The sequence below is a fragment of the Marmota marmota genome, unplaced genomic scaffold (assembly GCF_001458135.2).
Source record: "Marmota marmota marmota unplaced genomic scaffold, marMar, whole genome shotgun sequence".
In the NCBI taxonomy this organism is placed as follows: Eukaryota; Metazoa; Chordata; class Mammalia; order Rodentia; family Sciuridae; genus Marmota; species Marmota marmota.
In genome coordinates, this window is record NW_026000026.1 from 69378894 (window position 1) to 69396656 (window position 17763).

Sequence of the window (17763 nt, forward strand, 5' to 3'; positions counted from 1 at the left end):
AACCTTAGGACCTCCTTTGCTTTCTTCATGGTGTGGTGCCATATTCTTATTCTACCCACATCTCAGCTCTTGGGGTCTCTCACCCATATTGTTTCAGGATATACCTTTTGAAATTATTCTGACTTCTATTCTGCACACTGATGCTGAGTTTCCCATTGCACAAGCTCAAAGACTCCCTGTTACTGACAGACTAGAGCTCCAATTTCTCAGTATTCAAGGCTCTGTGCACAAACTGCCCCCCAACATATTCCCTCTTTGTCCTATAAAACCCTTTGCTTTCAAATTGGCTTAATTACCATACTGCCTTTTTTTCCCCAGGGCATCTTAGTTAAGCTTTCTTAGCTGCCCCATCAACAACCAGGAAAATCAATGAAAAAAATATATAGACAATCAATGGCATTATTATGATAATCTCTCAATCCTCCTGTCCATTCTGTCTTTTAACCTATAGTTAATTCTCAATCAGGCAGGCAGAGGGATTTTTTTTTTTTTAAATACAGGTCACATTGTGATTTTGTTTATAACTCCCAGTGGTTTCCCATCTGTCTAAAGAGTGGTCTCCAGGTTACAGGTGATGTGCTTCATCCCTCCCCTTTCTGATCCCCCCACACACACTGCCTGCCTCCTTGCTTTGCTTCTAACAAGCTCCAGTCTCTGGGCTTTAACTTTTCTTCTCTCTTACTGGTTCTCAACTAGGAGTAATTTGATTTGCCCTCTATGTGGTGATGTCCAGAGACATTTTGTGATCAGACTGTCACAGCTGGTGGACGCAGAGAGGAAGACTGCTAACATCTAGTGTATAGAAACCAAAAATACTGTTAAACATCCTACAATGCACAAGGCAGCCCCACAACAAAGAATTATCCAGGCCCAAACATCAAGAGTGTTAAGGTGGGCTGGGGTTGTGGCTCAGTGGTAGAGCACTTGCCTAGCACAAGTGAGGTGCTGGGTTTGATCCTCAGTACCACATTTAAAAAACAAATAAAATAAAGGTATTATGTCCATCTATAACTAAAAATATTTTTTTAAAGAGTGTTGAGGTGCAGAAACCCTCCTCTATCTAAAACAACAAGAAGAAAACTTTCTGCAGAGAACTATTTCACTGTCTCCTCCCATTATTATTTTTTTTTTTTTGCTCAAATTGTACCCCTAATCCCAAATTGCAACACCCAATGGTCTCTAGATCTTATCTTGCTGGATTTTTCTCCACAGCACTTCCATTGGCTGATATTCTAAGTGTTCTCACTTTTTTATTGTCTTTCTTTCGCTACCAGTTTAAAAGCTGCATGAAGGTAGATATTTTTGTCTATTTTCTTTGCTTCTGTATTTCAAACAACTCAAACAATACCTGGATCATGGTAGATATTTGATGACTCTTTTTAAAAAGAATGAATATTTCACATGTATTCTGTCACTAAGAATTCTAAGTGTTACCTGGACAAATTCATTTAATCCTCATAACAGCATGAGGAAGATACTACCTATCTTATCTTCATTTAAAGGAAGGAAATAAGAAACAGCAAGGTCTTACAGTTAATAAAAGAAGAGCTAGAATTCAGACCCAGAATCTTACCCTCCCCCATGTCTTCTGTTATTACGGGTACAATTGTACACCCTCCCCCAAAGAAGATAGAGTATATTGGAGTCCTGATGCCCACTTTCTCAGAATGTGATCTTATTAAAATTACTACCTAGTATAATTAATGTCCTTATAAGAAAAAGGGGAGGCCAAGAGTGGTAGCACACACCTATAATTCCAGCTTCTCAAGAGGCTGAGACAGGAGGATCACAAGTTCAAGGCCAGTCTGGGCAACTTAGTGAGATCCTGTCTTAAAATTTTAAAATAACATAAAAAGGGCTGGGATCTAGCTCTAAAGTATAGCATCCCTGGGTTCAATCCCCAGTACTATGAAAAATAAAAAGAGGGAAATTTGGAAACAGAGATAGACCCACACACAGGAAAAATGAAGTGAAAACACAGATTGGTCATCCACAGTGGCCTGGAACAGATCCTTCCCTCACAGCCAACTTTACTAACACCATGATCTTGGACTTCCAACCTCCATAACTGTGGAACAATAAATTCTTGTTATTTAAGCCATATAGTTTGTGGTACTTTGTTACAGCAATTCTAGCAAACATAATATAATTGTCTAGCAAAATAACTAAATTTTGAACTTTTTTTTCATTACTGGGAAGGGACTGAACCCAGGAATGCTGTATCACTAAGTTATGTCCTCAGACCTTTTTATTTATTTATTTTTTAAATTTCGAGACAGGGTCTTGCCAAGTTGCTAAGGCTGGCCTCAAACTTGCAATCCTCCTGCCTCACACTCCTAAGTACCACCCACCTAATTTTGAACTTCTAACCAGTTGTGAGTTTGTATAATTTACTACTGAGGACTTAAGTCACATATGGAAATTGAAATTATTTTTGAGTACTTAAAGTGACTCACCAATTTGATAGTTTTATTTATTTTTAGCCAAGAAGCAAAATCCTTTTCAAGTATTCAAATCAGCCTAGGTTTTATCACTACATTTATACAGTGACAACATTTGTCCTATATCAACTATGTATGGAATAGCAGGAAAAATAATAATCATTTGGATTTATTTTATATAAATATTCTACCCTTCCAATTTTCTCTTTAGATGCCAAATTTCCTCTTCATTGTTCAACAATCATTGGTAAGGTGAGGCAGTATAGTAAGGCACAGTGTGTGAAGTACTTTTTTTTTTTTTTTTTTAGGTACTGGGGCTTGAACCAGGGGTGCTCTACCACTAAGTTACATCCCCAGCCCATTTTTATTCTGAGACAGCTGTTTACTAAATTTCCCAGATTGGCCTTGATAATGTGACCCTCCTGCCTCAGCCTGCCAAATAGCTGAGATTACAGGTGTGCACCACCCTGCCTAATGATAAAGTTTTTAGAAGAGGGCCTGATGCAAAGTATTTGTTAAATAATTTAAGGAAAAAAAAGCACAGCTAGGCACTAACATTGAGATAGAGAAATATTACATAATTCTTGGCTTTAGGAAATCACAATCAGATTGGAGGGATGTGGGACCCTTGACTCATGCAGTCGTCACTATAAACCTTAGACTTTTTCATAGATGAGGAAAAGAGACACAGAAGATAAGAACCCTGCTTTAGGTTTCAAACAACTCATGCACTCATGTTTATTAAGTATATCCTATGTGCCAGACACTGTTAGACCTGAGAACCAGACAGACCAGATTTCTCTCTGGGAAGCCATGGAGCAAGGGCAAGGAACTTTGGCAGTTCCTAAGAAGGAAGTCAGACCATCTTGGGATGATGCAAAATGCTATTACCACACAATCCATGAGTTAGAGAAGAAGAATGTGGTAGAGAACTGTGAGTAGGTCACTTTGGTTTTGTATAAACTATTTGTTTAGGGTAAAATTAGTCATAACAATTTTTTGTGGGGGTGAAGAGGTACTGATATTGAACCAGGGGCACTTTACCACTAAGCTACATCCCCAGGCCTTTTGATTTTTTAATTTTGAGAGACGGTCTTGCTAAGTTGCTGAGGGTCTCACTAAGTTACTGAGGCTGGCCTCAAACTTGTGGTCCTCCTGCCTCAGCCTCCTGAGTCACTGGGATTGCAGGTGTGCCACTGCACCCTATAACAGACTTTTGTTCTCTCATCTCTGTTAGGAGGAAGAAGTAGAGTATTATTTGTTGGCTGGATAATGTCTTCATTACTCTCCCCCACTGGCACATTTGTAGAGTAACCTAGCTTTTATTGGTACAATCAATGAGGCAGCCAACATTCTCCATCAGAAGACCCACAGTCCTCTCAAACACAACCCAGTTGGCACATGCCCCCTCCCTCTGCCAGACAGGCATAAGATGCCATGTCATCTGTTTAAAGAGAAAAAGGAATAATAAACAAGATCTGAGTCACAGACTTGCCAGACGATGCAAGGAAAATATAGAGGCTGAATATATTTAAGAAACAGTATTAAAAGAAATAAAATGTGAAAATTACCATATTTCATTGAATACATTTTAATTACATTTTGTTTGCTTCATTTTTAAACATTTTCTACTGAAAATATGAAAAAAAGTAGTTTATTTTATTCATTTATCAAATAGGAAGTTGAATTTTAGAAAATTACTGCTCACAATTAAGAATAAGCCAACCTAGGAATATTCTTTCTTAAAAAAATTTTTTTTAGATGTAGATGGACACAATACCTTTATTTTATTTATTTATTTTTATGTGGTGCTGAGGATCGAACCCAGTGCCTCACATGTGCTAGGCACGACTCCAACCCCCCAGGAATATTCTTCAGTTTAGCAAAAGAATTTTTATCCTGAAATGAAATGCCATATGTAATTACTATTGCACATAAATTTATAGATTTTCTCCAGGCATAAAAATGTTCTTTGTTTCACCCTTTCGTTTTGCTAATGGCGCCACACAGGAACAAACAGCAGAAAATAAGTCACTGGCAGATTGTTTCTCTATGTTCACACTAGTTAATCCAGTTCTAGACAAACCCTGGAGTTTTGATTTCATATCATGATGGTACTATGTTCACTGGCCCTGGTTAAGGCTCCAACCACATAGAATGATCTGGATTTGCCTCATCGCCTACAAGTTGGCATGCAATTTTGCTTTTCTATCCATTTAGAAGAAAACCAGGAGTTAGGAAATTTTATGCATGTCCCTTCATAACAAGACATCAGGAAAATTTAGTTAACTTGAATAAAGAAACTGACCAATTGTATCAGTTTTCTATTGCTATTAAGATGCCACTGATTCCAGGATGAATCTTAATAACTATGCCAAATTAGGCCAAACTGGGTGGCTTCAAATAACATAAATTTATCATCTAGATTTCTCTATGTTGAAAGCAGACATGAATCTCATTGGGTTGTAATTAAGGTGATGTCGGTAGGCCTTTGTTTCTTTCTGGCAGCTTAGGAAAAGATCCATTTCTTTGCTCATTGGGGTGGTTGGCAAAATTCAGTTCCTTGTGGTTATAAGACTGAGATCCCCATTTACTTTTTCACTTTCAAAGTCAGTAGCAGTGGGTTGAATCCCTCTCATACTTCAAATCTCTCTTCCTTTTTCTTCTCTCATCTCCGACACATCTACTTTCCACTTTTTAAGAACTTGTGATTAGATTGGACCCACTCAGATAATACAGGATAACACCCCTCTCCCATTTTAAGGTCTGTAAGTACATGTGCAAAGTTTTTTTTGCCATGTGCTAGTTTGGATCCAAAATGTCCCCCAAAGGCCCACATGTTAAAAATGTGATCCCCAGCTGCGTACTATTGGGAGGTGGTGGAAACTTTAAGAGGTGGAGCTTCATGAGACATTTTAGGTCACTGTGGGGCAAGTCCTTGAAGGGGATTATGGGACCTCAGTCTCATATTCTGTCTTCTTCTGACCACGATGAGGTGAGCAGTTCCCTACCACAATGTGCTGCTTCACCACTGGCTCAAAATCAAAGGGACTAATTAATTGATCATGGGCTGCAACCTCCAAAACTAAGCCAAAATAAACCTCTTTTTAAGATGATTTCATCTCCAGTGTTTGTTATAGTAATGGAAAGCTGACTAACACGCTATATAAGATAACATATTCATAGATTCTGGATATTAGGATATGAACAGTCTGGGGAGAGATGTGTTATTTTTACCTACCACAATGGCCTTAACAAGGGAACCCATATTTAGCCTTAGGTCCCTGGAAAGAATAAACATGTTAAGATCAGACAGCTGATGCAGTCCTTTCATTCACATCAAGGGCCAACCCAGAACATGGCACAGGATTAAGGCACAGGTCCTGGAACAGATGCCTTAGCTCCATTACTCACTGGCTTGATGCTCTTGGGAAAGTCTCAACTTCCACGAGCACCCCTTTTCTCAGCCTATAAAATGAGGATAATGTTAGTGTCTATCTTATAGGTTGTTGGAATAAATGAGATACTCAATATAAAGCACTTTGTACAGGGCCTAGCCTCAAGAAGTACTGAAAAAGCATTAGCTAATCTGAAAGACTTATATATACATAAAGTAGACAATCACAAGAGTTGATGCCTAAAATTCCAACATCCTGGGCTGGGGCTGGGGCTCAGTGGTAGAGCACTTGCCTGGCATGTGTGAGGCACTGGGTCCGATTCTCAGCACCACATATAAATAAATAAAATAAAGGTCTATCAACAACTAAAAAAATATTTTTTTTGAGAGAGAGAGAGAGAGAATTTTTAATATTTATTTTTTAGTTTTCGGCGGACACAACATCTTTGTTTGTATGTGGTGCTGAGGATCGAACCCGGGCCGCACGCATGCCAGGCAAGTGCGCTACCGCTTTTGGATGTGGCTTGAGCCACATCCCCAGCCCTAAAAAAGTATTTTTAAAAAATTCAACATTCCTGTCTAGTTACTTTGATTTATGGATTTGTTATCTGTGAAAATCAAAATACTCTTTTAGGAGAAATAAGAGTGCATTTTCATCATAAATTTGACTATAGTAATGAAAGAGAGAAATGAAAATGTATACTGAGCACCTCACTTTTGTTATTCAGTTTGTATGTTTAAAGAACCTGAAGAGCATATTTTTTTAAACATTTTTTTGGATGTTGATGGACCTTTATTTTATTCATTTATTTATATACTGCTGAGAACTGAACCCAGTGCCTCACACATGCTAGGCTCTATGACTGAGCCACAACCCCAGCCCTGAAGAGCATATTTTGATGGGTCAAGGAGTGGCAGGTGCCTGAGGACTAAAGCAGTAGGCTTTCCCAAGGCACAAAGGAGAGAAACAAAATGGTTTAGTTCCTTGGACTAGCCTGTAGGCAAGAGAAATGGACCATCCAGGCTTGCACAAATGTGAGCAAAGAACTGACTTAAAAACATGTCAGGACAAAGTCAAGCTGTTCTCTGACATGCAGCAAGCTGATTGATGCAGCTCTATCACTTGGCAGCCTCCAAAACTTCCAGTGTCTCCTTGGTTTCGGACATTCAGCCTTTTTTAGAGGAATTTTGGCCCATACTCTTCCAGCTCTTATCTTAGACATCTATCATCCCATAACCACAATGGTTGACTCAAGGTCGTGATTCTTCTTTTGAATACTTAAATAACTTTTGTCCTAGGATGAGCTCTGCTGTGCAGTTAGGTGAGAATAACCTGACCATGTATGTATTTTTTGCTTTTTACCCAGGATGGTGTCTCTAACATAAGTACTGAGGAAGATTTATAACTAGCTAGTATTGGGGTTTTGGAATAAGGTTTAGCAAGACAGACTTAATTTTTTTCACATCTTTTTTTTTCTAACAATTCTTTATCTGTCTGCCACCATAACAAAAACATCGTGATTTAGTGATAATTCATTAGTCTAAAAAAATCATGATGTATACTGTCTCTAAACAACAACTGCAGTGTGTATCATCTTAACCAACTTCGTAAAATTTACTGAAAGTCACAAGTGGGTCTCTAATTTGATACTTTTGTATGTGTATTTGCATGAGTATTGTGCACTGTACCTGAAGATTGAACCCAGGGCCCTCTGCCACTGAGCTACATCCCCATTCCGTTGTTTTTTTGTTTTTGTTTTTAATATTTTTTAGTTGTCAGTGGACCTTTATTTTATTTATTTATATGCAGTTCTGAGAATAGAACCCTGTGCCTCGCACATGCTAGGCAGGCGCTCTACCACTGAGCCACCACCCTAGTCCCCAGGCCCATCCCTTTTTAGGATCTTGCTAAATTGCTCAGTCTGGACTGGAACTTGTGATCCTTCTGTCTCAGCCTCCCGAATTGCTGGGCTTACAGGCTTACACCACTTTGTCCTGCTAATTTGATACTTTTGATGATCAATTCTTTTACAAATAATTTGAAATTGGAAACATCAATAGTTATAATTGTAACTTCTAATTTGCACAATAGTCACTGAATTGATATTTAATACAATATACCCAGTCTATACCACATATATATTTGGTATGTTTATAACCCAATACTGTGGAATACAGAATAATAGATCAGTGGGGGAGTGGGTCTCTATTTCTGGATTCTTGAGGATGTAATTACATATAATTTGTGTCTTTAATGTGTAAGAAGACCTATGTACTTAGATTATTTGATATCAAGTTCACAGCTTTTATTTAATATTAACGCCATCAATTGAGCTAGATGCAAATATCCTAAATAAATCACTAAAGACTTAGATATAAATTGAAGTGGTGAATAAGCAGTTATCTTGATAAAATAAAATAGAAACCAATATGGCTCAATTTCAGAATATCTTTAAAATAAATCATCTGAGTAGTGTTTTTAAAATAAATCATAAGTAAATCATTTTTCAATGTGTATTAATTCAGGAATATTTTTAAAAAGTCACTTTAGACTAAAGACCACCATCAGTTTATATAGTATGATTTAATTTGCCTTAGATTGCATCTAAACTGACAGAGAAAAGTGAAGAATTAAACCATTCTTTTAGGAAGTTACTAGTAAAAACATACCAATAATTACCTGGTGTAGACAGTCCAGGCTATGACCTTTCAACAGAGGACAACTGAACATGGGTAGATTTTTCAGAGTGCTTAATTTGAGACCAAGGAATAGTCAATGCTCTTTTTGTCAAGTATAAAGCAGATACTAGAATGTACTCCTCCACCCTTGAAGTTTTTTCTTATTAATATTGAACCTAATGATTTAGATTTACTTTGTTAAATATTTTACAATATTTTCAGAAGGCTAATAAGTCATGAGTGTTTAATTTTTATTCATTCATTTAATAGCTATTTACTGAGTAGCTACTATTTGCAAGGCTCTGGAGATGCACCAGGAATCAAGATAGATGAGATCCAAGCTTTACATATCTCACAGTAGATAATAACCATAGCAACATTTGATATATATCACTGAGAGTTTGAAAGAAAATTTAATATCTTAACCTAATATTTTTATTTTTCTTATTACTGAGAAAAACCTATTATCAATTTTAAAAACTCAGTTTGACTCTATTTTTATTATCTGATATCATTTTGAACTCCATCAACTTTTTTCCCCCTTTTTCCCAATCCCTTAGTAGTTAGGACAGTAAAGTCTTCCTGGCTGAGTTGTCATTTTGCTATATTACATAATAAATTCATAAATACTAACAGTGGAAAAAAACAGTGGAGAAAAAATCCACAGTTCATCTTTCATCTTTCAGTCTTACAGGACTTCCCTTGTGGTGTTAACTGTGAAATGATCAGACCCATAAGAAGTAGGAAAGAGAGCTTATCATTGCTCTGACCAAACATCTGATGATAACGGTGTCTTTTTATTGCATAGGGAAAAACTTAAAATTATATAAAAAGACACATTCTGTTTTATTTTAATGCAAAGTATGTTAGTAGTGATTGTTTCTTACACCACAGACCTAACATCTGTTAACATTAAGATTCTGGCATACCAGGGTTGGGGATATAGCTCAGTTGGTAGAGTGCTTGCCTCCCATGCACAAGGCCCCAGGTTCAATCCCCAGCACCACAAAAAAAAAAAAAAAAAATCAATTCTGGCATATCATCTCACATTAGTAATTTTGAGGAAAGGAAGCCATAGTAGCAGAGTACTGATCACCTCCAAATAACCCTAGAACCAAAGCACGATGTCACAGGCCTATAATCCTAGCTACTCTGTTGAGACAGGAGGATCATAAATTCAAGTTCAAGGGCTGGGGATGTGGCTCAAGTGGTAGCACGCTCGCCAGCGGCCCTGTTCGATCCTCAGCACCACATACAAACAACAATGTTGTGTCCCCTGAAAACTAAAAAATAAATATTAAAAAAATTCTCTCTCTCTCTCTCTCTCTCTCTCTCTCTCCCTCTCTCTCTTTCTCTCTCTCTCTCTCTTTAGAAAATAAAATAAATTCAAGTTCACCTTGGGCAACTTAATAAGACTTGGTCTCAAAATAAAAATACAAAGGGCTGATCTAGAAAAGAGCCCCTAGGTTCAATCCCCAAAGCAAACAAACAAAACAAAATATTCTTGACTAGTAGGTGAAAAAAAAAAATGATAATATCGAGGGCTGAAAAGACACTATAGAAAACATGCAAACATACCCCATTTTACATAATACCAAAAGGTGGAAACAGCCTAAAAGCCAATAAATAGACAATTGATTAAATGCTATAATATAGTTATGCAATAAGATCACATAGAATAACTTTATTTATTTATTTATCTTTATTTTATTTTTATGTGGTGTTGAGGATCGAACCCAGTGCCTCCCGCTTGCCAGGCAAGCGCGCTGTTACCTGAGCCATATCCCCAACCCCACATAGAATAATTTTAAATGATCACATATGGACTGGCATGTAGCTCAGTGGTACTGCACTTGCCTGGCATGCAGAAAGCCCTGGGTTTGATCCCCAGTACAAAAAAATAAACAAACAAACAAAATCACATAAATAATACTAATTGGTAGAAAACAGTATCTATTATGTACATCTATTAATTTCTAAAGCAGCACATACATTTTGAAGATAATGCATATATATACAGAATAAAGCAAAAAATTTTAAATTTCCTTTACACATACCTCACCTCCTAACCCACCTTCCATTTCATTCCCTGCTATTAAAATTTTGGTTTGTAATCTACCAGATCATTTTCTGCACAAATAAAATCAGAAATCTGCATCTAGATAAGTATTTATATTTGTATCTGCTTACAAACATATAGGATATTTAAACAAAGCAAATCATCTATATACATGTATATTAATAACTTCCCTTTTCATCCTATAAAGGAAAATATCTATGACATATTAAGTTTTTAAAAGAAGGTTATAAAACATGTATAGAGTGAACCCACTTTTGTAAAATGTGAGAGTATAGGCAAAGAAAAAGTTTGGGCAAGTAGGTTCCTTGGTAAAGAGACAACAGATGGTTTTAACATTTTTCTATATTCGTTTTCCTATTGTTTAATCTTTTAAAAATAATGAATATGTATTACTTTTTCATATTTTTGTAACCAGAATAAAAATCTATTTTCATTACAAAAAGAAAAAACAATATTAAAACATGAAAGACAACTTTTGTCTGAGGTCTTACTTGCTCCTATGACCTCCTGACTCCTGCCAGCAAGTTAATATTAATAGTCTATGTCTTTGTACGTCAAAAATATGAGATACATAAACTCTATATATTTAAGTTAATTGTGAGTACATTTTGAATATCTAGATGGGATGGTTTGTTTTTGTGGTTTTATTGATTTCATTTTCTAATAAATCCAGGAAGAACAAGACAGACTGAAGCTACCACAAGGGAAGAAATCAACCATAATCTTTTTTTGCCATTTTTGTTATTGTTTATGGGGGTAAGATTGATTTCCTTTCTGTGTCCAGAGAAGTGAACAACAAACTAACCTTCCGCAGCAGAAGACAGAAATAACCCTCAACCCACGTCGGAAGAAGAGCTGCCTCAGCGTCGTTGCGCATGCGCACTTGCAATTTGTCCAGAAACTTGGTCCCTAGGGAGCGGGGCTCGCGCAGGCGCTTGAACTAGGTAGTGTACGCCGCCGGATTATAGCGCAGGCGCGACAAACCCGGGTCCGGCGAACTGGCAATGTAAGCGGGGTCCGCCATGCCTGAGGCGTCCCGGTGGCACCGAGGAGGTGAGGGATGTGTCTAAGTCCTGTGTGACAACTTTAAATGCCCGGAAAGGCCCTCTTTAGCTCCAGATCTGAGATATGACCGCAGCAATTTTAGCCCTCACACCCTCCCTTAGAGAAGCGGGGAGTCACAGAACCATTTCACAGATGGAAAATGAATCCCTGAAAAGACCCGGCACTCGTCCCTTGCGAGGCTCTAACTGGGCCCTTCTGCTGCTGTACGATGACCGTCACTAGGCAGATCTCCCAAGTGCTGGGTTGCTCCAGGGATCCGTGGCCTTACAAAACTCCAGCCCGACGCCCCCTTCCCACTCCCTGCGGAAGCCTTCCTCTGCAAGAGTCAGTATTGATGGGTGGAGAAAGCTACTAGGGACTGAACAGGGAGTTGTATATTTTGATTTGTTTTGTTTTACTTTTTTATTTTAAGACAGGACTGGTGAGGAAACAACCGTGATATAAAACCTATAAAAATGACTACCTATAACCTATAAAATGACTACCCATTTACCCCAATAGGAAAATTCCATAATTATCCCTGCCCCATTAAAGTGAGAATTTAAAAATAACCTAAAACCATTGCAGCTTTCCTTCACACAGTGCAACAACTAAAAATAGTTGTGTTTTTCCATCGTTGTTACCTACATATTTTCTATAAATGGCATAATAAATTTGTTTTGTATCTCACAGGGACTTCGAAGCCTAAGCTACATTACAGAAAGGAAGTAGAAATTAGAACGACACTTCAGGAGTTGTTACTCTACTTTATTTTTTTAATAAATCTATGTATATGTAAGTACACAGATGTAGACAGAGATACTGATTGAACTAGAAGTTAAAATGTGGAGATAAGGGGCTGGGGTTATGGCTCAGCAGTAGAGCAGTCGTCTAGCATGTGTGAGGCCCTGGGTTCGATCCTCAGCACCACCTAAAAATAAATAAGTAAAATAAAGGTATTGTGTCCAACTGCAACTAAAAAATAAATATTAAAAAAAACGTGGAGATAAAAAATAAATGACTGTAAAATCATAGGCTGTTGCAAAACTTCTCAAAAAACAGAGACCCATTTTAGACATTATTATCCTATTATTGATAGTATTTCTAGTTTTTAAGGGGCAAAACTTTGTTACTTTTTTTTTAAGGTCACAAATGTCATAATATGTTTCCATAGTCAATATTGGTTGAATATAATTATCCCCTTTATTTGGCAGATCTATTTTGAACATAATGCCTTGGGTTGGCAATTATAATTTGATTTCTTTTATAGCCATATAGGTGCATTAGTTCAGTTTCATGAAGTACAAATAAGACCAAACACAGAACTTTGTCTTGGTGTCTGCCATTAACTTTGTTCTTTTTAGTGACTTGTTGCATAATCAACAGTAAAATATGCTTGTGCTGAATCAATGCAAATCTTTGAGGAGGACTGGGAAGACTTCTCAACCTGCATCCCCCTATTTGTGAGTCAATGGCATTGACTTAATAAGAGCCTATTAAATAGCAATTTGTCTTTAGGACACCCAACATTAGTAGCTGTAACCTCACAGGATTTATCTCATGTTGTTATGTGCCGCATACTGTGAGTAGTATACTAATTAATTAATTGGTGTTGCAGGGGAAAGTCTGGGTCAGAACTTAATTAAAGACAACTGTAATCAACTTTATAAATGAAGGTAGACAAGTTTATAAAAGCTTAGTTGCAGCCGGGTGCAGTAGTGCAGGCCTGAAATCTCAGCAGCTGGGGAGGCTAAGACAGGAGGATCCTGAGTTCAAAGCCAGCCTCAGCAAAAAGCGAGGCACTAGACAACTCAGTGAGACTCTGTCTCTAAATAAAAGTACAAAAAATAGGACTGGGAACATGGCTTAGTGGTCGAGTGCCCCTGAATTCAACCCCTGGTACCCCCCCCAAAAAAAAAAGCTTAGTTGCAAAAAAACAATACATGCTTATTACAGAACATTTAGAAAAATGGAAAAAATATAATTCCACTAAGATTTTATATACACACACCCACATATTCCCAGCCTTTTAAATTTTTATTTTGAGACAGGGTCTCACTAAGTTGCCCACAGTGGCCTCAAACTTGCAATCCTCCTGTCTCAGCTTCCTAAATCAGTGAGATTACAAGTGCAGGCAACCATACGTGACTCGTGTTCTTGGCGACATAAACACTTAAGGGTCACTCCAGGGGAACTGAAATAACTGGGCCACGTGAAATAACCACACAAGAGACAGAAATACCTTTTTCTTTGTGGTTGCTGTGACGGCTCCTCTAACCTTAAGGGTCCATCGCAGAAAGAGAGAGAGAGAAAACGTGCAGACCCCTTTTATTGAGGAGAACCTATTCAAATGAGGCAAGGGGTCAGGTTTAAGGGGGCTGAGCCTAGCTTCATGATGTCTGCTGACAGCAGGTTGACTGACATCTAGATAGGCCACACCCAAGGGCAGAGTAAGGGAAGGGGACACACAAAGGGCACTTCCATGGAACATTCTATCCCAAACAGGGATAGAAATCTCAGGCCTGAAATATTACAAAGGAACAGGTGAGCGTAGCTCCACCCATGGAAATGTGGGAAGACACGCCCATGCACAAAGACACAGTCGATAGCACCCTAAAGATTGGGCTACGTTTGGGTTCCCTAGGCAACCCAGAGTGGCCTATAATGATGCCACACCAATCCGAAGGGGAGACAGACACGGTCTAGTTTGGCCTCCCACAACCCATTTAAATGATATTTTTAGTATTTTTCTTATAATAAATAAAAATTGAAAACAAACTGAATCTCTCCCAATAAGTGGATTTAACATTGTGAAATAAATGCAACTGTTAGGCTGTTTTAGGTTTATGTGTGCCATGAAATGATGTTGAAGATACATGATTTTTAAAAATTAAGGGTTTCTGGGACTAGGAATGTGCTTGCCTGGCATACACAAGGTCCTGGACTCTACCTCTAGCACCACAAAACAAACACCCCAAACAAAATGAAGAGCTTCTGGCAAAAACAAAACAAAACAAACAAAAAAAACCACAAAGACATATCTAGTCTATATTCTACTCTAAAACTCACCAACCCCCAAGATAGAAAGAATACTAGGTAATATATTTTAAAACTCATACTATGTGCCAAAGGATGGTTTTTTAAATGTTCTAGCACCATTTAATCTCTCACATCAAAACTAGGAAGTAGGAGATATTATATCTACAATAGGACTCAAATCCTTACCAGACTGGTTCAAAGTCCTTAGCCTTGACTGCTTACCATACTTCCTGCCTATTCTCAACATGGGGAAAAAGCCAACTTGCAGAATAGTGGATATGCTTTGACCTCATTTTTTTTTAAAGATGGAAACAATATTTTATTTAATTTTATGTGGTGCTGAGGATCAAATCCGCTGCCTCACATGTGCAAGGCAAGTGCTCTACCGCTGAGTTATAACCCCAGCCCCTGCTTTGATCTCATTTTTATAGAGATAAAATTATTTCCTGTTCAAGTGTATATGCATCAAACCCAGTGAATCTAGGTCCCACTTAACTCTAGTAGTGGGATTATAAGAAACTTCTTTTTGTCTTGAATATTTCTATTTTAGATTTTTTTAAATTAATATTTTCATAATTAGACAAAAGTCAATTTTTCAAAAGAAAATTGGGAACAAATTGTTAACATTTTAAATTCTTACATTAAACTGAATTTTTAAGCATAAATTTTTAAATAAAAAATTCTTCTCTTTAGTGACTTTTGGGATGGTAAACCCACACATGTATTACTTAAACAAGGTTATGTCATCTCTATTTTTGGACACTTCTGTATCTGGTGATGAAAGAACCAACTTTAAGTCTATTCGCAGCACAACTGATTTTTGGAAGGTAAGGTGTCATGTGACTGTGGATTAAGTAGTTTTAGGTATTCCATAAATCCTTGGTACACATAGTAAACATTAGGGAAACATTCATTGAATGAATGAATAAAAATGATTACCATTATTATTAAAATCAAATTCATATTTAGTTTTTATTGTATTGAGAACTGATTATTTGCACTGATGCTGTTCTCGTAACTGTAAAACTTTGATGTTTTTGCAGACAGTCCCATTTCATTTGGAAAATACGAGACTTTTTTAAAATATTTTTTTAGTTGTAGATGGACGCAATACCTTTATTTTATTTATTTATTTTATTTGGTGCTGAGGATCGAACCCATTGCCTCACATGTGGGAGAAAAGCATTCTACCCCTGAGCCACAACCACAGCCCAAGACAATTTTTTTTTTTTTTTGTAACGGAATTGAACCCAGGGTCACTTAACCACTGTGCCACATGCCTAACCCTTTTTATTTATTATTTTGAGACAGTGTCTTAAGTTATTGAGGCTTTGCTAAGGCTGGCCTCAAACTTGAGATCCTCTTGCTTTGGTCTCCAAAATTTCTGGGATTACAGTCGTGTACCACCACACCTAGCTGGAAGGTACAAGACAATTTTTTATGTGAGGATTAGGATCTAAAGTTAATCTATAATTGTGTATATAATTCACATTAATGACAGTTGCTCTTCTTAAGAATTCTTAAATTGGGGCTGGAGTTGTGGCTCAGTAGTAGAACACTTGTCTAGCATGTGTGAGACACTGCATTCAATTCTCAGCACCACATATAAATAAATCAATAAATAAAATAAAGGTACATCAACAATTTAAAAAATATTTTTTAAAAATTCTTAAATTGCACAGAAAGTGCAATATACATGATTTTGATATGCAACTGGTGCATTTCCCTATTTGTGTATCCCCCCATATGTTACAGTAATGTCAATAAATAATTATGTAGATATTTAATTTATATTGTTTTTAATTACAAAAGAGAATCATTCCTTCAGCATTGGAATAAACTTATTTTTCCCCCTATACTTAACAAAGCAAGATGCTCGTCTTACAAAGAAAAAACAATTCAGGGAACAGCAATATCAGGTACCCCATGTCACAGACATTTATGCAGACCAAGCAATTAGGGAAAACTTCCCAGAAGTGATAACAGTGCTATTGAGTTTTAAAGGTTAAATAAAGGGCTGGGTGTGGTGTTGCACACCTGTAATCCCAGCTACTCAGAAGGCTGAGACGGGATTGAAAGTCCAAGGCAAGCCTAGGTAACAGCAAGACCTTACTTAAAAAAAAAAAAAAAAAAAGTCTAGGGGTGAGGCTCAGAGGTTAAGTGCTAGCCTGGTATGTGTGAGGAGACTCAGGTTCAATCTTCTGTATTGAATAAAAAGAAGAGCATCCTAGATGAATAAAAAGAAGAGCATTCCAGGAAAAAGGAACTAATATGTGCTACAAGTAATCCTCCCTGTGCAGCTGTTTGGCATTGTGGGCATATGGAAATGGAAAAACTAGATTATGAATTGGACAGAGTTCACATCATGAATGCCATACTATGAATTTGAAACTTATCAAGAAGCCAAGGTCATTTCCTGAGAGTGAGAGTGTGAGATAAAGTCTAAATAATAGATCATTGGTTTTGACCAGATGAAATACGAAAGAACAATAGGAGAATTAGTGGAGCTCATCCTGCCTTGTTTTTACTGTGCTATCTTGAAACCTGTATGTGGTCAATGGCAAAGAAGACAAAGGGAGGAAATTTAAAATGAACCCTGAGCCAGGTGGAGTGGCACATGCCTATAATCCCAGTGGTTTGGGAGGCTGAGACAGAAGAATCCCAAATTCAAGGCCAACCTCTGCAATTTAGTGAGGCCCTAAACAACTTAGACCTTGTCTCAAAATTTTTTAAAAGTCGGGGGATGGTGGTGAAGCACCCCTGGGTGCTTTACCCTGGGGCACGTGTGTGCACAAGAAAAAAAGAAAGAAAAGAAAAAAAAATGAACTCTGGGCTTGGAATCCCTTAGAATGAGGAGACAGGGACAGAGCCAGATTAATCATCATGGCCAGAATTAGGGAGGAAAATGGTGGGAGGACACAGACAACTTTGGGGTAAAGTCATGATGTGTGACTATGACCAACTCTGATACTCATGTATAGGAAGACAGGTTTTTTTTCTTTTAATGGCACTAAGGTTTAAACCACCCTTGGTTTACTACTGAGCGACATCCTCTGACCTTTTTATTTTTTATTTTGAGACAG

At 37.4% G+C, this 17763-nt stretch overlaps 2 protein-coding genes across 2 annotated transcripts in view; one reads left to right on the plus strand and one right to left on the minus strand.

Moving 5' to 3' along the window:
* The window catches only part of Reep5 (receptor accessory protein 5), a 60987-nt gene extending 49513 nt beyond the window's left edge, over window positions 1-11474 (minus strand). The window contains exon 1 of the mRNA XM_048811868.1: window positions 11403-11474. Coding sequence (XP_048667825.1) covers window positions 11403-11474 — 72 coding nt within the window. The remainder of the gene's footprint in view (window positions 1-11402) is intronic.
* A 145-nt stretch (window positions 11475-11619) lies between these two features.
* Window positions 11620-17763, plus strand: part of Pkd2l2 (polycystin 2 like 2, transient receptor potential cation channel) — a 32067-nt gene continuing 25923 nt past the window's right edge. The window contains exons 1-3 of the mRNA XM_048811869.1: window positions 11620-11650; window positions 12218-12436; window positions 15374-15507. Of these exons, the coding sequence (XP_048667826.1) occupies window positions 11620-11650; window positions 12218-12436; window positions 15374-15507 (384 nt within the window). The remainder of the gene's footprint in view (window positions 11651-12217; window positions 12437-15373; window positions 15508-17763) is intronic.